Here is a 20,689-nt window from a genome sequence, read left to right as displayed (position 1 = left end):
AAAATTGGAAGCGTGTCGATGTAATTTTTTTAAAACCTACATCAGATTTTTGATTCAGTTTCAGAATTTCGAATAAAAATCCAGAATCCGGATTCTTTAATAATTTTCTGACATATGCATTTTAAAATTTTATGGTTTTTATTCTTCATTTTTTTTAATTTCATTTTTTTAAGTCACTCAAATTCAGAACTCAGATTCATAATAATTCTAAATTTTCAAAATCTTGAAGTATTCTTACTAAAAGGGACATCCTTTCACCAATAACGCTAACAAATTAACAAACATCATTGATATAATGATGAGTATAAATACTTCATAAAATGGATTCAGAATTCTTCTACACTATTCTACTCGTCGACGCTATTTTTGACACGACTCGGAACAGCTTTATATCAGAAAAGCTCATATTAATGGTACTGAGACTATATTTACAGCGGTTTTATTCTTCAGAATTCACAATTAGATCATTTTTGTTTTGTCAATTTTGTAATTTATCCTCATTTTGATCTTTTTTATTTTCTGCGTCATTATTGACCATTATTGTAAATTAATTTTTTTTTCTTTTAATTGTTTTTTTTTGTGTGTCGTTTAACCCAAGTGTGGTAAAACAAACAAAAAATAAAGTTGTTTGTAAACAAATCGATGGAGCATGTCAGTGAATTTATAAAAATAAAATTCTGCGCGTCTTGTTAATCACGAATAATTATTGTGTGTTTTATCTGAGTTCTAAGCAGCGCAAGTGAATGGAAAGGAAATAAAACAAGTCTTGGCACCGAAGAACATGGAGTACTGCCTGGCGGACATCGGCATCCTGAGTGAGAAGCCCAAATCTGACCGGCAAAAAGAGGACTACGCCACCAGTCAACTGTTCCAGCATGAAAGACAGTTCTATCTGCTGCTGGACGATGCCCTCGACATTAAAACTGTCCTCAGAGGTATATATTTTAACATTGTTTTTTTTTAGAATTATGGGTAAATATTTATTTCTTTCATCCCTAGATGTAAAACGAGTACCGGAGTACAACCTCCGACACCGTACGGATGCATGCGACAGCGGATTAACCTATTTGTCCCTGTTTTTGCGACGACTTCGGCCGGAAGAGTTCCTCGACGCAGGTTGTCTCGTTCAGCGTCAACGTCTTGTGGGACAATTTTTCGAAGAAATCGAACGGAATGATTTCGTTAGGCTGCAGGAACTGATCCAAGAACCGCAAGATATCGCTGACGACGATGGTTCGGCCCTGAGTGTGGCACAATTTTATGACAAATTGAGGGGTAGTCACGTCGATGAAGTGCTGGACGCTTCTATTCCCGAAGACGTTGCTCATGGGAGTTTGAGACCCACGTTAAGACCGTATCAGTGTAGCGCTATTCGTTGGATGCTTGAGAGGGAAAGAGTTCCAAAGCATTTGCCAGCTCAGTTTGCACGATTGAGGAACAGGAATTTTCCAGAAGTAGATTTTTTCATGTACTTGGACAGTTTCGAGGTGATCGATGAACAACCGAAGGATATCGCTATTCCTCCTGGAGGAATACTTGCGGACGAAATGGGAATGGGGAAAACAGTCGAAATGTTGGGTCTAATGTTGCACAATCGAAAGAGGAAGCGCAAATTCAAGGCGTTGGAAGATTCTGACGAGAATGACTCAGAAGATGAAGGCGAACTGAGATGTATTTGTATTAAAACTACACTCAGAAATTTGATCACTTGTCGAAAATGTAAACTGCAACAGCATAGAAAATGTGTTCTCAAAAATGCTTTAAGGGAACCTTCAAGATACTTATGTCCAGAATGCTGTCGGACAGAGCCATTGGTGGATGTGGGCACCACTATTATCGTTTCTCCTGTTTCGATCAAAATGCAATGGGCCTCGGAAATCAAGAAACACATCAATGATCGATCGTTTAAAATTTTCATCTACGATGGAGTGTCGACCAGCGGATGGATTAGTCCGACCGATATCGCAGAGTATGATGTTGTTCTCACGGATTACAATGTGCTCAAAACGGAGATATACTTTACAGCTTCCAATAGCAGAAATTCTCGGCACGAGAAACGATTCCTTAGCCCGGTGTCTCCTTTGCCGTTGATTCGTTGGTGGCGGGTTTGTCTGGATGAAGCGCAGATGGTCGAAGGTGTCCACAATCAGACCACAAAAATGGTGAAAACGTTACCGGCCGTTCATCGCTGGACCGTAACTGGAACGCCGATCGAGAAATCCATGGACAATCTGTACGGACTGGTCCACTTCTTGGACTATGCCCCGTACAACGATTATCACATCTGGAAGCAGCTAACCGATCGATATAGCCTTGGGAACTATCAACCTTTGCTCACCGCAATGAATCGTATTATGTGGCGTACCTGTAAGTCGGCCGTGCTGGATCAACTGGGCATTCCGCCGCAAACCGAAGTGGTGCACTTTATAACGATGTCGGATTTGCAAAACTTCTTCTATCGCATGGAGCACGCCAAGTGTGCGGTAGCGTTCCGGGAGAAGGCGATCAAACTGGGCCGAGAACTAAGCATGTCCAGGATGAATGTTCAGACGCTGAATTTGCTTATGGAACCCCTTCGGAAGCTTCGACAGGATTGTACCATTCCAACGCTGCTCCACCGGTCGGATCAGCTGTCCATCAAGAAAATGCTCACGCCGACCGAACTGCGGGAACATCTGATAACTTCGAACGAAAATGATTGCAAATCACAACTTCGGTCGATCGTTTCCAGCATCAACGGTATGGCAGCCGTTCACGTGATCCGTAAAGAGTACGATCAGGCGCTGAAAATGTACAAATCGGCCCTGCGCTGGGCAGAAGATTATCAAGGTGCCATCAGTGTCGATTCGTTGCTACAAATCCACGCCTTGCATAATCTAATCGAAGTCATCGATATGAAACGAACCCAAGGCGAGGACACATCATCCGAGGATGTTCCAGCTTACGAAGAACGGTGTGCCAAGCTTGAGTGGAAGTACATTCAAACCTATTCGAACATCGTGAAGAACGTTGAGCAGGAGCTACTTCCGGCAACCGAACGCGTTCAACAAGTTAAATCCGAACTAGGTAACAAAATCGATGGTCACTGGTGGCGAAGAGTCATCTACCCGATTGATAATGATCCGTCAAAATCTGCCCAATTCTTGCTCAAGTTGAATGTAGAAATAAAAAATCACAACGGAATGGCTGCCGAAATACACTCGCTAAGAGGTTTAGACTACTCGCTCGTGACCTGGCTAGAAAAAGTCAAGCAGCACCGGAACCAACTGCGAAAGGCATTCCAAGATTTGAACTATTTTATTTCCAATCTCAAACCAAGACACATGTGGCCGGTCGAGGAGCGAGATAACATAGAAACGCTGGTCCGAACGGCTTTCCTGTGCCATCTGGATCCAGAACTCCGCAGCCTGTCGGAAAAGGAGAAACGCAAACGGCCCGTTTGCGAATTGTGCGACGTTAAAAACATTCTCAATCAGTATGAGTGCTTGATTTTCCACAAGATCTTTATGGAGAGCACCAACACCGCGGAGGGATCCTGGCAGATGAATACCCAGGAGCTGATTATGAAACGTTAGTATGAGTATTAAGGTTTTTACTATAACATTTGAAGAGCTTTTAACTTCTTTAGCATACAAATAAAATTATTGTTTCCATTTTTTTCCAGAAATCCACGCATACTCGAAAAAGGAACGCTTCGAAGAATCCATCATCGAGGAGGGCGAACTGTACCTGGAGTACGTCGAAAACCTCAAGGCCGAATTCAAGGAGTACTCCAAGTACTGGGTCGAAATCAACTACACTGCGGCGGCATATGACGAGCTAAACATGTGCCGCTCCCGACTACAGGTCGTTACCGTCGAAGAACTCGAACAAGGCAACAGCAAGAAAACAATCCAACAGATTCTCGACTGCGAAGTGGACGAAACGCTTGAAGATCTGCAGGTTCAGAAGATGAATTCGGAGCGAGAGTTCGTCCGGTTGAAAGGTACCCTTAAGTATTTGCACCATCTCGGGAGTTCCTCGGAGATCGACGTTTGTCCGATTTGTCAGAATATTCCGGAAGAAAAATATGCGGTGCTGCAGTGTGGACATCATTTCTGTATAGTTTGTGCCCCGCAGATCATGAAGATTGCCCGAAGTCAGGGCAACATGCTGAGCTGCGTCGTTTGCCGGCATCGTCAGCGCATGGCTGAGTAGGTTTGACTATTGGTATATTTTTTGATATTTTAATCTGACCAAATTTTTGTTTTTAGTATTTATTATGTGACCTGCTCACAGTCCGCAACATCCGAGCCGGCTTTAAGCGTGCGTGGAAATTTCTCAAACAAAATTTTGAAAATCGTTGAAGCAATTCTTCAACTCAAGCACAAGGAACCGGACGTTAAAATTATTATCTTCTCCCATTGGGATCCGATATTGCTTGTTCTGGCACGAGCATTGAACGAAAATTCAATAACTTACCGGACAAAATCTGCCAAGTTCTACAAAAGTATCGAAGAATTCAAGGACTACCAGAACAACATAACCTGTATGTTGCTGCCGCTGAAATATGGTTCCAAAGGATTGAATCTGATCGAAGCGACACACGTTTTCCTGGTGGAACCGATCCTGAATCCCGGCGAGGAACTTCAAGCTGTTGGTCGTGTTCATCGAATTGGCCAAACCAAACCAACGTTTGTGCATCGCTTTATCGTTCGAAATACCATCGAGGACACAATCCATCAAACCATACAAAACGATCGCAGCGGATTGTGGAGTTCGAAGGAGATCACCATCGAGCACTTGGAACAGCTCTTCAAACTTGAAGAGGAAGAGATTGTCATCTATTGAATGGGTGAGTACTATTCTGTGGTATTTAATTCCGTGTTATTCAATACATCACCAAATGTAACTCAAAAGTTCAAACAGAGCTCTTTTCTATAACTAAAGCGTATCCATATGGATCCAGTCGAAAAAAAAAAATCGCGCGTTACATAAACATATCGTCGTAGCCTGGCGGAGGAAGATGATCCGGATCCGGACCCGGGTTACGGTTTCTTGGGTTGGGACCGACCGAAGGGCCGAACGGGTCGAATCGTGCTCCTGGCACAATGCCGCTTGGTCTATCGGGGTAAAAACAAAGAAAAAATTGTAAATCTACAAATTCTTTAAAAAGCCCTTTTCTCCAACTTACCCTGGTCTTCTTAAATCGGCCAACGGGTTGAAGCCGCCGGGTGGTTGAAACAACATACCCCCGCCGCGCCCAAAAGGATCTAAATCACCGCGGCCCACGTTCCCAATACCGAACGGTTCCGAGTTGAATCCGGCCGGCATGCGGGGTCCTATCAAAAGCGGATTCGCCGGCAGAATGTCCGGTTTGTCCAGCTTCTCCTGTTCCTTTGCGGTGGTCTGTGAGGAACCGTCCCGTTTGTTGCTCTCAAACACCGGCAACAGTAGCTCGTTCCGAATGCGATCCAACTCGTTAGCCACCGTCGGAATAAGAGAGGTTATTGGTCCTGCAAGCCCTTTGACCACCGAATCGATTTGGAAACTGACATTCGAAACGCTGAGTGTATTCACTTGAATCAGGTTGACAATCATGGTTCCCTGGCTGTCGATGCCGTGCAGAATGTACAGCTGCCCGTCGTTGACATACCGCAGAGCGTATGCTTTCGGGTTACTGTTCCAACCCTCCGGTAGCAGCTCACTCGACGGTTCCGATTTGTTGTAAGTTTTCTAAAATAACCAAAGAACGCGTTTTAGCATTTTTTTTTAATCATAATAAACAAATAAGTAATACTTACATCGTCACCGATGCCAACGTTTCGGAAGGAATTCTTGATCAAATACCAGTGGATCACCGCTATCAGAACATCCGACTTGGTTTCGATGGATCCTTCGACGGATTTGAACAACAGTTCAAAACCGAAGTAATCGGAATTGTTCATGGTTTTGAGAATCGCTGGTCAAATTTTCCACCAGAATAAAGAAGTCTTTTTCAATAGTTTGTTTATAAGAGATTCTTCAACAAGCACTTGGGATTTTTCGCATTAGAATTAAGAGAGAAACGCGAAATTTTCCGGTCTTCCAAATAAAACAAAAAATTATTTGCTGATCATCTTTGTTTTGATTTGGAAGTTATACACTGAGTTAAATTATCTTTTGACAAATCACATGATTAGATTGTACAATGAGTCTTGTAGTTCGGAGAAACCTCCATTTTGTTTTTTTCTTTTCTATCATTTCTGTCATTTTTATCATTAATTGTCAATGCGAATATCGTATTTTTTTCACGTACATTTAAGGTTGATTATTTCGTTCAAGGGAAGGTGGGGGCCAAAAATCTCATTATGAGGACTATTTTTTCGTGTACATTTTAGGTTGATTATTACGTTCAGTGTACACCTCGCGAAGCAAATAAAAATAAACAAACGAAACCATCTTCGGTGGGAGGATCTAATCGGTGGTCCGCGTTCTTATCAGTTCCTCCCAATCAACACTGTTCGCAAGATAATTCACGGGCCTGTGGCGTTGAGTGCTCGAGTACATACTTCATCAAATAATCAGTTTCACAACTAGGTTGGTACCCTACGTGAGCAAAGATGGATTCACCGAATCAACAAAACAAAGCATCGCTGCTGCAGGAAGTGATCGATCGAGATCCGAAGGCTGCCGATATGAGGATCTCACTGTTTGTGTCGGCTGCTCGATCCTTCAAGTATGATTCCTGCCTGCAACCATTTCCCTCCGATTACTTGGAAGACCGGGAGAAAAACATCGGCGCACTGGTAAGGTTTGGATTTGGGGGATGCACTTTGTCTAAGGGACACGTCATTGTTGACGTCTTTGATTTCAACTCTTTTCAGAACAAAGTATTGGACGGCTTGCCTCCGTTGATAGGACTGAAGACTATTGATCTGGATGAAAAGCAGGTGGATTTGTTGTACTGGTTGCTCTGCAGACAAACGACGATTCCGGCATTGCGATCGGTTGAAAAGATGGATTTTGAGAGTGTTTTTGCTAAAGCACCCTGCTTAGCAGAATTCCAGCGACCGCAGTATGTATTCAAAGTCAAGTATCCAGAAGATTCAGGGGCTGAGAAAAAATTTATGAGACACAAGAAGGAATTTCCTTCTTACCACGCGTATCATGGCAGTAAGGTGTTCAATTTTTATTCAATCCTGAGCTATGGACTGCAGCAACACTTGAACAAAACGGCCCTTTATGGTGAAGGGATTTATCTATCCACGGAGCTGCACGTGAGTCAGATGTTTGCGCCAACCGGAGGAGGTTGGCCTCGATCAGCCCTGGGGAGTCACCTTTCTTGTACGGCTGTCTGTGAGTACATAGACAATCCAGCCTACGTCAAGTGTCAGGAGGAAAATCAAACGGGAGAATTCCCGGAAAAGTACATCCTTATCAAAAACAACGAGATGGTACAAGTCCGGTATCTGCTCGTGTACGGCAGCAACCAGACTGTGACTTCCGGTCGGCATTCGAACTGGCAACTGCAGACTAAATTCAATCAAAAAGCGCAACAACCCCAACGACAACAGGTGGGCGGCTGCGTTCAATGGTTGGCGGCCAACAAAAGCTGGCTTTTGGCGGTCAGCTATGTGCTGATGCTGTTTGCCATCGGACTGATGAACAATCCCAATGCGTACTATATGCGGAAGATGTTTCTGCAAAAAATCAACCACATGTGCAGTGCTCTGTTTCGAAGCGAGCAGGATACCTCCTGATGAGCAGTGATGAACTATCCAAAAAGATTTCTATGAAATAGTTACAACTTAATAATGATAACTGCATTTCAGATATTTTTTTATTGTGTTGGAAACAGGTTGGCGTTGATAGTTTTTATCGATAATCTTAATGATGCTTAGGAAAAATAGCTTAAGGAGAATATACGAACAAATTAATCTTTGAGAGATTGGGTCTGTAGATAGAGAAATTCCTTATTTTCCTATTCCGGAGGTGAGCGGAATCCTCGGTAAAACATGTGGAAAGAAGAGGTAAATTGACGGCGGATTAAACCCTGGAGGATGGTACCATATCCAATATTTCTCGTCCTCTTAGTGGTGGCAGAACAAATACTAGAAGAGCGAGCAAGTAGTGGCGATTTCTACTAGAAGAGGGTATGAGAGACAAACTCTCAAAATTAGTGAATCAGTAAAACAACTGACTCCTCCAGTATCTATTTATCGATGTGGTCACTGGTCAAATGTCTAGAGTGAACCTTTACTCAAGTCTGATGACCAATCTGCGGTACATAGCACGCCAAAAGTAAGTCGGCCTCTATTCGGAAGCGCCCTTGTTTGCTGAAGAAGGTGTGCTTGTAAAGGTCCCGAAAAAAGAAGACCTAACAATGACGAGTAACGTTCAAATTAATCGTGATCCTAAACATTATTCTGTAGAATCTTTACGCTACACTCCAACAGCAACTAGCTGGATCATGTACTCGCTCAAAAAGCAATCGGTTATTCACCGACCTCTAAAAAAACTCCAAGGCTGCGCAGATCTCAAAGTCATTGACGGAAAGACCCAGACTGATGAAGTTGCTCAATTCTGAGTAACATTATTTCAGTTTTTTTTTTATAAGAACACAAAGCTGAGTTTATTTTTCGATGTGTGTAATTTGACTGCATTTTGTTTTGCTCCTAGTGTTCCAAAACTTAAACATTCAAATCAGCCGGCTTTGCAAAAAATGTAATTTAAAATTTGAACACTTTTCATTGAGTAATTGTGTTTTTTCAAAGAAACAAAAGTAGGTTTTTCCTTTAAACACATTTGAAAAATTTTCTAATATGGCAATTATGTCGACAGATGGCAAAAAATCACCTCTACCTGGAAGCCGTTCTGGACGGCGATCTTCCAAATGTTCAGTACTACCTGGACCAAAAACCGGAAGTGGATATCAACTATCAGACTCAACGGCTGCGTGGTGCCCTTCATTGCGCCCTGGACGCCCGACGAAATGCTGCCCACCACATGGTTGCGCTTCTTATCGAACGGGGAATCGATTGCGACCTGAGGGACGATCAAATGTTGACGGCCTCTGAGCTTGGGTTGGTGAAGAAGCAAACGGGATTGGTAGAACTGATGATTCAGGAGGAGTTTAAAGGGGTTTCGAAGGAGGACGCTTTCTATCGTTTGATACGAAGAGGCTGCATGGAACTGATTTGTATTTACATCGAACAACAGGGAATAGCTCTGCCGGAGGCCATCAAGTGGATTGAAGAGGCTTACGAAGCTTTGAGGGACAAAAATGTCCCATTGGGATTTCAGATTCGGTTTGAGATCTACCAACAGTTGCTGCAGTATCACAACACAAATCCAACGGTTTGCGATATGGAACAATTGGGAATGACACACGAACAGTTGGTAAAATATATCGATATCGCATTGGAGTATTCAGATGAGGACAATTTGAATGAAATGAACTTGGAGACACGGATGGCGTTGAGAGTTTTGGTGCAACAACTGTATCTGATGGAATTGAGACTGAGACATGAAAAAATGATTCCGTTGAGTCAATTGGTGAAGAAAGTTCATTACTGTCTCTGCGTTTTGGTTAAATGTTTCGAGGAAACAGATGCAGTTGCGGTTGAAAAATTGATTATAAATAAATCAATTATTTTACAATATTTGGGACTAATACAACGCATTAATAATTTGTCTGAAAATGATAAAAAGCTCGAATCAAGTCTGAATTCGACTTACATAAGCCTACAGGAAACTGCCTCCCTTCAGAAAGCAACTGAGCACCTAAAAGAAGCTCTCTCTATAGATTTTAACAAACCAGAAGAAAACGACCTTAAACAGCTAGCCTTTCAGAGGTGTCTTCAGGTGATCGGGGAATCACTCAAATCAACCGACGAATCACCAAACCTATCCAGAGAGCTGCGTCAAGCTTGGGAGCAGCTGGTCTCCTCGAAAACGGCTTCCTGTTACAGCAGTATTCGACAGTTCTTCACCGGTGGCTATCCTCTGGCTAGGTACCTCCTGGAAAAAGACGACAAAAGTAACAAAATGTACAAAGCGATTCAGGAAAATCTTCAGCCGATGCTTTTATTTGTCGAATATCTCTTCTCATCGCAGTTGATACTTATTGAAAGACGATTCTTCTCAACGTTGTTGGAAATGAACAATTTGAAACAAATCAATTCCTATGCCGCTTTTGTGGGTTCAGAAGTGGTTGCTGTTTATAAGGCACACTCGTTCGGAAATGAGTTCTATGATAAGGACAAAATTTTTGAGTATTGTCAACAGATCAAACAACTGAGAGCTGATGACAGCGATTCTTTCCGTTTAGTTCAAGAACTGGAAAATGAACTCAGCTCTGTAACCAACATGATTCGAACGGAAAATTCAAACAATCGACGGATAAGCAAAGATTTGGGCCTTATCCTAAGGATAGCTCGCGAAAACAGAAACCAAGCGAACATCAGAGCTGTTTTAAACTTCGTTCTAACGAGGCCGTATCAGCGATCATTTCTGGAATTCATCTCTTCGAATGGACAAACGTGGCGTCACAGAATTTGTGAAACCCTAAGCAGCGTAGTCGGAGTCAATCTAACTAATCCTGCCCTCAGCGAAATTGTTCGACTAGCTTCCCAACTCGAGTGGCTTGTGAACTACCAATTTGCTTACGGCGTTCATAAACTTCAGCTGAAGCGATTTAACGCCTTGGACTCTCTATCCGAGCAGTACGCCGAACAGTTTCTTCGAGATACTGGGGCTTGGAATCCCGAATCGTCGTCCGGTTTGAGTAAAAAGTTGAAACGACAGTACGAGAGCAACATTTTCAACCTGAACGACAGGTTTGAGCTAGTAAATTCGACGGCGCAAGTCAAAGATAGTCGAGTTCGTGCTAAACTTGAAGAAGAATTTCAAACGGCGTTCGATCGCAAAATAACAACTCTCAGGACGCTGATCCAAAGAGACATGCACCTGGGACTGAACGATGAACAGCAGTTTCGAATGTTTTCCAGCCGAACCGTGCAATGCGCCGTGGACCAGCTGCTGCTACAGATCACAGAAATTTTGATCGGCGTAGGGTATTTCGAGCGAAACGTCCACATGTTGGGCTATCGTGTACCGATTATTAGTGGGAAAAACTTGCGCGATTGTTTGGCTCATGATTCGTTCAAGTTTGCTGCCATTTGCGAAAATGACTCATTCCTGCTGTGCAATGCTTTGTTCTATATAAATGGTGGAATCCAGCTGTACGACAAGACAAATTGGCCAAACCTTTCCAACGGATACCATCCAACGTTTTACTTAAAAAAGAAGATGGAACACATTAAATCTCAAAATGATATGTATGAAAATATCGCATCTATGAAAGTACCCATGCACCAGCAACCGAAACTTATCGGAGCAGACATTCTCGGACTTCGATCCGAAACATCCAGCAAATTTAAACGCATTCAAACGAACGCCCTAACTCACGCGTTAACGCAAAACTTCGACACATTCCTGGCACATGTTGAAGCGAAAGAACACTCCGAATCGATTCAGTACCTCATCTACAGCCAGAACAATCCGATTGTGCTACGGAAACGTCCCGTCAACTACACGCTTCCGGAGAAGGTTAAAATGCTGTTGAAAGTGGCACTTTCAGCGAACGATTTCGAAGCGTATCAGGGAATTTGTAAAAGGTATCACGTAGCACAACCGTTCCATGTCGTTTACCAGGAAAATCCATATGTTCTGGATTATCTGGAAGTGTTGGACATTCCAATAACTGAGGCTGTGATATTAGACGTGATTATGTCCGGGAATCTGGCGGTTTTCAAGAAGGTCATGGAAAAGTCGTGCGTAGAGATTATTGATGGACAATCGTTAACAAGTGTCGCTTTAAGTGTTGCTCAAACGGATATCGCCACGTGGTTGATCGATTCCAATGGGACTTCTATCGATTTCGAAAGTATTTCAACAGCTGTGATTTACCATTTCAATATAATTTTTGAGAAGTTGCTGAAAAAGTTTAAGGGAAGCCTTGATTGGACTGGCTTGCTGAAGTTGGCTATCAAAGCAGATAACTTCGAAGCAATTTCGTTGATGGAAATTCATGGTTTGAATCCGGAATTGTACAAAGATTCATCTATCATAAAGTTATCTGCGAAGTACGATCGTTTGAAGATATTCAAACACATTTTGAAAGAGCTTCAAAACGAAAAATGTATGTCTTTATTAAACGAAGGCAACGACTCAGTAATAAACATTTTCGCTGCGCTTGGAAACTTTGAAGCAGTTTGCTGCTTGATTGATGTTCTCGGAAACTACTCAGAAGTTACCGATTACACGTTCGAAAGAGCTATGGAGGGAAACAGTCCTGAAATCGTCGAGTTACTTTTAAAACAGCAATCCAAACCGGAGAGCAATCTTTTACAAACAATCTTGAACTGGTGCATTGTTAATAACCATTGTAAATTGTTGAAGCACGTGCTTAAAACCTATAAAGTGAAACTCGAAGATCAGTTTCTACTAGCCTTGAGACTGGGAAAAATGGAATCTATACATATTCTCTACGAATACGATTCAACTTGTGCCAAAACAGTGGACGCTAACGGGTGGAACGGCTATCATGTACTCGCCTATACTTACAATTCTTCGAGTTCATGTCTCGAACACCTCCTCAATATCCTCGAGCAAGCATCCGTGGATGCCTCAGCTCAAACCAGCTCTCTCTACACTCCACTTCACGTAGCCGTCGTTGCCGGTGATCGTAATCTGGTGTCAAAATTCATTCAATTAGCTCCCGGGACAATCGACACCCCGGATATCATAGGCAGTTCACCACTTGTAACAGCACTTCTTCAAGGTTTCGTGCGAATCGCCGACCTACTCTACAAAACTGGGAGCGTTGACCATACCATAATAGACACCTTTAGACATCCCATCTTCGATCAACTACCGCTAACGTTCATCCTTCACCACGATCACGAGTTGCTGCAATACGCCCTCGAAACCTTGGGATCCAACACCGAGATGAGCAATTTCAACGGCCAAACACTGCTCCACATTGCCAGTCAAGAAGGAGATCTCGCAAAGGCCCATCTTCTTCTTCAGAACCGTGCCAACATCGACGCTCGAGATCGCTTCGGCGAGACACCGTTGCATTATGCCGTTCGAAATGGTCACCGTGATTTGGTTGAGTATTTTATTACCCTTTCTAACTGCAACGTAGACTTGAGGAATCTACAACAACAGACGCCGCTCGTTCTGGCTTACGTGGTTCCGAATCGGTTGCAGTTCGTCGAGCTTCTTACGGAAGCCGGAGCAGAGAAAGAGGTTGTGCTGCAATTTCTTTCCCGACAATGCGCTTTAGCAATGGAAGAACTAAGTCAACTAAAATTGTAGTTTATTAAAAATATCATTTTTCAACTTTATTAAAAAATAAATGCCATTCGATTTTCTAAATTTGACTGATTACCCTTTTATAACGCCGAAACATCGCCTACGAATTTGTTAAAAAAGAAATGTTTACTGGCTATTTCAAAGCTTCGAAGGTAATTTTAATTCATTTCCATTTTTTTTTTGTTATTTGTCGATTTTAGATTAAAATTTTCAGAAAACATTCAAAAGTTTGTAGCTAACGGGATAGTTTTTTTGGATAAATTTCTATTTACGAACATCGCCGCAGGTAATGACGTCATATCGAGCATATCTCATATGCAAAAGAAGGAAGAAAAGCTTTCCAACCACGCGAAAGGGCCATGCATCCAAAAAAAAACAAACCTTGAGGTGAGAGGTGAGAAATCAGAGCAAGCCCAGCAAATGGGAGAAAATGAGAAAAAGCTCATTTCTCAGAAAGTAGTAGTGAGCAGTTGGGCTTTTAATGTTTCATTCATGAATTTATGCGCTCGATTCAAAAGCTCGCAGCCATTTTTAAGCTTTGAACTGTGTGGCACAGTGCCGGAAAAAAATTTCAGTCGCTTAAAAAAATATTCTAAAAGCTTGATTTTGAATCATTGAAAAAAGTTATTTAAATTAAAAAAAAAATAATTTGCTTTAAAAAAATTAAAATAATTCAAACTTTCGAGGTTGCCAAAATGGTAATAATTTCCAATTTTCCAATTTGAATTATTTTAAAAATATATTTCTCACGCAACATAAGCAACGAATAACGAACAACAAATTTTGGATGGAAATCGGCAAAGACCCACGCGACGAAAAGGGACTAGCGATTGGAAACTTGGAACATGGAACTGCCGATCTCTAAATTTTGTGGGCAGTACCCACGTGCTCTCCAACGAATTGAAGAGCCGCAAATTCGACATCGTAGCGCTGCAGGAGGTATGCTGGAAGGGCTCCACGGTACGAACGTATCCAGATGGTCGTGCCATCTACCAGAGCTGCGGCAACACACACGAGCTTGGAACAGCTTTTATAGTGATGGGAAAGATGCAAAAGCGCGTGATCGGGTGGTGGCCGATCAACTCACGAATGTGCCGGTTGAGAATCAAGGGCCGGTTCTTCAACATCAGCATCATCAACGTGCACAGCCCTCACCTCGGAAGTACCGGTGACGACAAAGACGAATTTTACGCGCAGCTGGAGCGTGAATACGACCGTTGCCCAAAACATGATATCAAGATCGTCATCGGGGATTTCAATGCTCAGGTCGGCCAGGAGGAGGAATTTAGACCGACTATTGGAAGGTTCAGCGCGCACCAGCTGACCAACGAAAACGGCCTCAGACTTATTGATTTCGCCGCCTCCAAACGAATGGCCGTACGTAGTACCTTTTTTCAGCACCGCCTCCCACACAAGTACACCTGGAGATCACCGTACCAAACGCAATCACAGATTGACCACGTTTTGATCGACAGCCGGCACTTTTCGGACATCATCGACGTCAGATCCTGTCGGGGCGCCAACATCGAGTCGGACCATTATCTGGTGATGGTGAAGATGCGCCCAAAACTCTCCGTAGTGAACAACAAGCGAAACCGGCGCCCGCCTCGGTTAAACATCGCGCGACTGAAGCAACCTGAGGTCGCGGCAGACTACGCGCAATCGGTCGAAGCAGCGCTGCCGGCAGAGGGCGAGCTTGACGAAGCCCCTCTCGAGGACTGTTGGGATACCATCAAAACAGCCATCAACAGTGCGGCGGAGAACGTCATCGGTTATGTGGAGCGATCTCGACGGAACGACTGGTTCGACGAGGAGTGTAGGAGGGTGATGGACGAAGAAAATGCCGCGCGGGCGGCAGTAGTGCAAAGAGGCACCCGTCGAAATGTGGAAAATCACCGACAGCGGAAGAGGCAGCGAGTCCGACTTTTCCAGGAGAAAAAGCGCCGCCTGGAGGAGGAGGAGCTCCAGGAGCTGGAGCAGCTGCATCGTTCCCAAGAAACACGAAAGTTCTATCAGAAACTCAACGCATCCCGCAAAGGCTTCGTGCCGCAAGCCGAAATGTGCCGGGATAAGGACGGGGGTATCCTGACGGACAATCGTGAGGTGATCAAAAGGTGGAAGCAGCACTTCGATGAACACCTGAACGGCGCACATGCAGGAGATCAAGACGGTGGGGGAAGGTACATCGCCGGCGTAGCCAACGACGAAGAGGAGCCACTCCCAACGATGAGTGAAGTTAAGGAAGCCATTCGCCAGCTGAATAGAAACAAGTCGGCTGGGAAGGATGGCATCGCAGCTGAACTCATCAAAATGGGCCCGGACAGGTTGGCCGATTGCCTACACCGGTTGATAATCCGGATCTGGGACATAGAACAGTTACCGGAGGAGTGGAAGGAGGGGGTAATATGCCCCATCTACAAGAAGGGCGACAAATTGGACTGTGAGAACTACCGAGCGATCACTGTCCTCAATGCCGCCTACAAAGTGTTGTCCCGAATCCTACTCCGCCGCCTAACGCCACAAGCAAACAGATTCGTGGGAAGTCATCAGGCCGGCTTCATGGAGGGACGGTCTACGACGGACCAGATATTCACATTGCGGCAAATCCTCCAAAAATGCCGTGAACACCAAGTCCCTACGCATCATCTATTCATCGACTTCAAAGCCGCATACGACACGATCGACCGTAACGAGCTATGGAAAATCATGGACGAGAACGGCTTTTCCGGGAAGCTGATCAGACTGATCAAGGCGACGATGGATGGAACGCAGTGCTGTGTGCGGATTTCGGGTGAATTGTCGAGTTCATTCGAATCGCGCAGGGGGCTTCGACAAGGTGATGGTCTATCCTGCATGATGTTCAACGTGGCGCTAGAAGGTGTTATTCGACGAGCGGTGGGCGAAATGCGGGGCACGATTTTCAACAGATCCAGTCAACTTATCTGCTTTGCCGATGACATTGATATAGTCGGCAGATCATCTGCGGCGGTGGAGGAGATCTACCGCAAACTGAAACGCGAAGCAGGAAGGATTGGGTTGATGATTAATACGTCCAAGACGAAGTACATGCTGGCCTGCGGATCCGAGACCGACCGAACCCGCTTGTCCAGTAATAACAAGGTCACGATCGACGACGACGAGCTAGAGATAGTCGAAGACTTTGTCTATCTCGGCTCACTGGTGACCGCAGACAATGACACCAGCCGTGAGATCCGGAGGCGAATTATCAGCGGAAGTCGTGCCTACTATGGACTCCACAAGCAACTGCGGTCGAGAAGACTTAGCCCTCGCACGAAGTGTAACCTGTATATGACGCTCATTAGACCGGTTGTTCTCTACGGGCACGAGACATGGATATTGCTCGAGGAGGACCTGCGTACACTCGGAGTATTCGAGCGACGAGTGTTAAGAACCATCTTTGGCGGCGTACAGGAGAACGGAGTGTGGAGGCGAAGGATGAACCACGAGCTCGCGCGACTCTACGGCGAACCCAGTATCCAGAAGGTGGTGAAGGCTGGCCGGATACGCTGGGCTGGACATGTTGCGAGAATGCCGGACGACTGTCCTGCAAAACAGGTGTTCGCTACGAATCCGGTAGGAACAAGACGAGCGGGGGCGCAACGAGCGAGGTGGTTAGACCAAGTAGAGCGTGATCTGGCGAACGTGGGGTGCCCGAGAAATTGGAGAACGGTTGCTATGAACCGAGTGAATTTTAGGAATTATGTTCGTCAAGTTATGTCGTAAGACGGAATACTATGTAAATAAAAATATTTCTCACGTGAGCTTTCATTATGTCGTATGAAACCAAATGTAAACAAACAGTTTTATTACGAAAAAATACAAAAACAGACGTGAACTAGTCGGAACTTCTTTACATTTCGAAAATTTGTTATCTGAACAATATATTCATTCCGAAATACAAATTTTAAAGTTGTTTTGACAACTTTTGCAGCAGTTTTCTGTGAATTTTTAAGATGTTTCAAACGACATAATGAAAGCTCTCGCGAGATTTAAAGAATAGTAAAAAATGTCAAAACTCTCTAAATTAAAATTTTTTTAGGATTTATTGTCGAAATGTTTAATAAATTTTTAAATTGACGAAATAAAAAAATGTAAAATATGTCAAAAATTGTCAAAAGTGCTAAATTGAAAAAAGATTTTAATTGCAACGACTAGAAACAATGTTTTATAAAGTTCAAAATTGACAATAATTAGTGGATTATATCAAAATTTTAAAAATAGTTGAATTCGCTAAACTAAAGAATAAGTCAAAACGTACAGCGAAATTTTGAAATTATTTTTCATAATTTTAATAATTATAATATGCTACTTCACAAACTATGCTAATTAAAAAAAATTGCATTTATTACACAGTTAATTAATTTAAAGTTTAATAAAATTTGAAACAATCACAAAATTCAATATTGAAAAAGTATAACAATGGAAATAATTTATGAACATTATAATAAAATAATAATTAATAAATAATGTAACAAGAATATAACAAGAGCAGAAAATTTTTGTGAATTTGTGCATTTGTGAAACTGATGTTACAAAATTATAAAAATTGAATTACCCAAGATCCTCGAATTTACTAAATTAGAATTTATGAAAAAAAAAACTCTGAAATTGGCTAAATTGATAATTGTAATTTTTGTCATTGTTTAGCATTTTTTTTATTGTTGTAGTGTTTGTCGTTTTTGAAATGATGGAAGGACGAAAATGAAAAATTCGAAAAAAGACAAACATTACAAAAAAGAAAAGGATGGTCAAAATATAAAAATAAAAAATATGTAATACAATTTTTTTTAATTAAAAAAGATTAAAATGAAAAAAAAACTGAGTGAAACAAAAAAATTGATAATAAATTTGCCAAAAGTGTAAAGTTCAAAAAACGCCAAAACATTTTAAACTAAAAAAATGACCTTACCAAATTTAAAAAATGGCAAAAACAAGCAAAATCACAATAATTTACATCAGTTAAAAATGAGTCAAATGGACCAAATGGATATAAACTATAACATGAACAAAGTTATAATATGAACGAAATAGACAAAAATCTTTTTGCCACAACGTTATTTTTCTCATTTACCTATTTTATAGTTTTGTATAATGAGTTAATTTTGTTATTTTTGTATAAATTTCTTTTGTGTCATTCTGGCTTTAAAATATTTTTTTTTCAATTCTGTAGTTTTTTTTTATTATTCATTGTTGAAATCTTTACTTATTATTTTCTATTTTTTCGTCATTTATGTCACTTTGTTGTTTGTCGTTATTGTTATTTTTGCTAGCAGGTCGCTTTAGTTGTTATTCCAAATTTCAACAATGATTTTTTTTTTGTCTGTTTCTTTTATTTTCAATTTTTCTTATTTTGTATGTTTTTGTTCATTTTTGGTTTTTTGAATTATGCCCTTTTTGATTTGTCAAGTTTTTTGCTATTACATCTTTGCTATCCATAACTTATTTTTATTAACTTATTTTATTATTTTTTTAAAAAAATATTTTTTTTTAAATAGTTTTTCTCTTGATTTTTCATTTAAGTCATTTTCACATTTATTTTTGTTTTGGTCAACTTATTTTAAAGTTGTGTAAATTGATATAAAACTATGGAAATTGTTGAAACTAAATTATATAAATTATATTTCCAAAATGCTCACATTTGAAAACCATTATAAAACACATTTTAGGTAACTAATGTTTTAACATATTATATTCTCATTATTTTTTCATTTTAAAATTTGCACTCACACAGAACAAAAACGAAGATTCCGCTAACACTTCCGAAAGCTCCCACACGCTGCCATTTAGAAGCTCCCACCCGAGAGCTTTTCGCGAGTTGTTATGCTTTCGTCATCACTCTCCCGCTCTCTCTTTGTGGGCCGTGTAGGGGGACATACGTAGGTACGTAAAGCTTCAGTAACTTTTGGTGGTGCCTTCAAAACTTCGAATTCAGCCATCGCATCATCAGACAAACAGTGAATCTAAAGGGGAGAAGACACACAACCTGTGGTCCCAAATCAAAAGCGCATACCCCAAAAGCAGAAGCAGCAGTGCAAAAAGAAGGTTTTCGTTTGATTTTGTTAAAGTTTGGGGCTTGTTAGTGTCATTAATTCGGGTTGAAAATGTTCTGTTCCAGTTCAAGTGCAAGTGAAGGGGTTGTTGAAAAAAGGGCTCCTATCATGGTTTGCTAAAGGCCAAAGGTGCTACCGCAGAAAGCTAAACGATCGTCGAGGAAAAAATTAGGCAAACAAACGCCAAGCATACGCTGCCGAAAGCACGGATTTTGTGACGTGGGTAAACTGGTGTAGTGTCTCTAATTTTTATCAGCATAAGGAAGGATGAGCCCGTCCAAATTGAACAAGTGAAATTTTTCGGGGTCGTCAGGGCAGCAGCCTACTGCGCTACGTCAATAGTAAAACAAATCGAAACCATACGCCTCGGGAATTCAACCTAATCGCAGTGAATGTGTATAGGTACGTGTGCTTATTTCCATTTAGAGTAACAGCACACGTGAAAAATTGTTGAATTGTGCTGGTGCTCTGAAGCGTGAAAAAATAGAATCTGCTCCAAAATTGCCCTGCTGTCAGTCAGTCGTCATCGTTTGATGCTGCAAAATTATCAAGGCTAAGATTTTCGAAGCAGCAGAGGAGCATCAACCTTGAGAAGCGAACAGATTGTGTGTGGGATTCCCCCGGTGGTGTAGAAGCTGGTGGCAGCTGATTCAGAATAAAGCTTAGCATAATGAAGCTGCACAACAAGCTGGAAAACTTCCATATGGCAGCGTCGACGCTGGCCGTCCTAACTGTTGCACTACTTGCCCGCTTTGCCAATGGATTGATTGAACAGCAGGGAGGAAGCAGTAGTAGCAGTAGCAGTAGTGGAAGCAATAATTTGGTCAGCCAATCCGAAACATCTCCCTCGTCATCGGCAGCATACACAGTGGGACGGTTTCCGTTCCTGATGCCGAAGGTGATACCGAACCGGGTAAGTGGAAAAATTGAGGTAGCCCAAAACACAGATGGGAATCGATTTTGATAAGCGACGACGACGAATGGAATGTTCATACCTGTGTATGGGGGAGAGGGTTTGGGTTGGTTGGGATTTATCTAGCTCTGCTTGTGACCTTGAGCATTCCTGTCTTTGGTTGATATAGAAATCTGTTTTTGTCAAACTAAATTACTGAGCTGGGTTCGAGGAAACAGAAATTTTCGAGGTTTTTGAGAGCTAAATACAATTAAAAGCAAATATTGCTTATAATTCTTAAAATCTACGAATGAGATGTACGTTATATTGATAAAATGAATACAATATGGTTGAAGTGATTAATTCATAAAGCCTTGAAGTTATG

General features: G+C 42.0%; 5 protein-coding genes across 7 annotated transcripts in view; 4 read left to right on the top strand and 1 right to left on the bottom strand.

The window, feature by feature from the left end:
- The first annotated feature begins 527 nt into the window (after positions 1–527).
- Positions 528–19,516, top strand: LOC129757785 (E3 ubiquitin-protein ligase SHPRH). Of its 3 annotated transcripts, none has more exons than XM_055755090.1 (5): positions 528–935; positions 1,000–3,570; positions 3,665–4,193; positions 4,254–4,834; positions 19,094–19,516. In XM_055755090.1, exons 1-4 carry the CDS (start codon positions 782–784, stop codon positions 4,828–4,830), a joined length of 3,831 nt encoding a protein of 1,276 aa, XP_055611065.1. In that variant the 5' UTR covers positions 528–781; the 3' UTR covers positions 4,831–4,834; positions 19,094–19,516. The 3 variants fall into 3 exon arrangements, with proteins under 3 accessions (XP_055611065.1, XP_055611064.1, XP_055611063.1); XM_055755089.1 differs by lacking the exon at positions 19,094–19,516 and adding an exon at positions 6,360–6,412; XM_055755088.1 differs by lacking the exon at positions 19,094–19,516 and having other exon boundaries at positions 4,254–4,905.
- Positions 4,845–6,120, bottom strand: LOC129757793 (proteasome inhibitor PI31 subunit). Its single transcript, XM_055755101.1, has 3 exons — positions 5,784–6,120; positions 5,174–5,715; positions 4,845–5,102 (listed from the first exon to the last, which is right to left on the bottom strand). The coding sequence occupies exons 1-3, from the start codon at positions 5,925–5,927 to the stop codon at positions 4,970–4,972; spliced, it is 819 nt and encodes a 272-aa protein (XP_055611076.1). The 5' UTR covers positions 5,928–6,120; the 3' UTR covers positions 4,845–4,969.
- LOC129757791 (protein mono-ADP-ribosyltransferase PARP16-like) lies at positions 6,574–7,885 on the top strand. The gene is made up of 2 exons (XM_055755099.1): positions 6,574–6,767; positions 6,846–7,885. The coding sequence occupies exons 1-2, from the start codon at positions 6,582–6,584 to the stop codon at positions 7,719–7,721; spliced, it is 1,062 nt and encodes a 353-aa protein (XP_055611074.1). The 5' UTR covers positions 6,574–6,581; the 3' UTR covers positions 7,722–7,885.
- Positions 8,650–13,383, top strand: LOC129757784 (uncharacterized). Its single transcript, XM_055755087.1, has 2 exons — positions 8,650–8,743; positions 8,803–13,383. The coding sequence occupies exon 2, from the start codon at positions 8,803–8,805 to the stop codon at positions 13,342–13,344; it is 4,542 nt and encodes a 1,513-aa protein (XP_055611062.1). The 5' UTR covers positions 8,650–8,743; the 3' UTR covers positions 13,345–13,383.
- Positions 19,314–20,689, top strand: part of LOC129757790 (peptidylglycine alpha-hydroxylating monooxygenase) — a 65,522-nt gene continuing 64,146 nt past the window's right edge. Inside the window, exon 1 of the mRNA XM_055755098.1 lies at positions 19,314–20,325. Within this exon, the coding sequence (XP_055611073.1) occupies positions 20,083–20,325 (243 nt within the window). The 5' untranslated portion in view covers positions 19,314–20,082. The remainder of the gene's footprint in view (positions 20,326–20,689) is intronic.

Source organism: Uranotaenia lowii, chromosome 3, assembly GCF_029784155.1.
Source record: "Uranotaenia lowii strain MFRU-FL chromosome 3, ASM2978415v1, whole genome shotgun sequence".
Classification (NCBI taxonomy): Eukaryota; Metazoa; Arthropoda; class Insecta; order Diptera; family Culicidae; genus Uranotaenia; species Uranotaenia lowii.
This window is presented reverse-complemented; position numbering and strand designations above follow the sequence as displayed.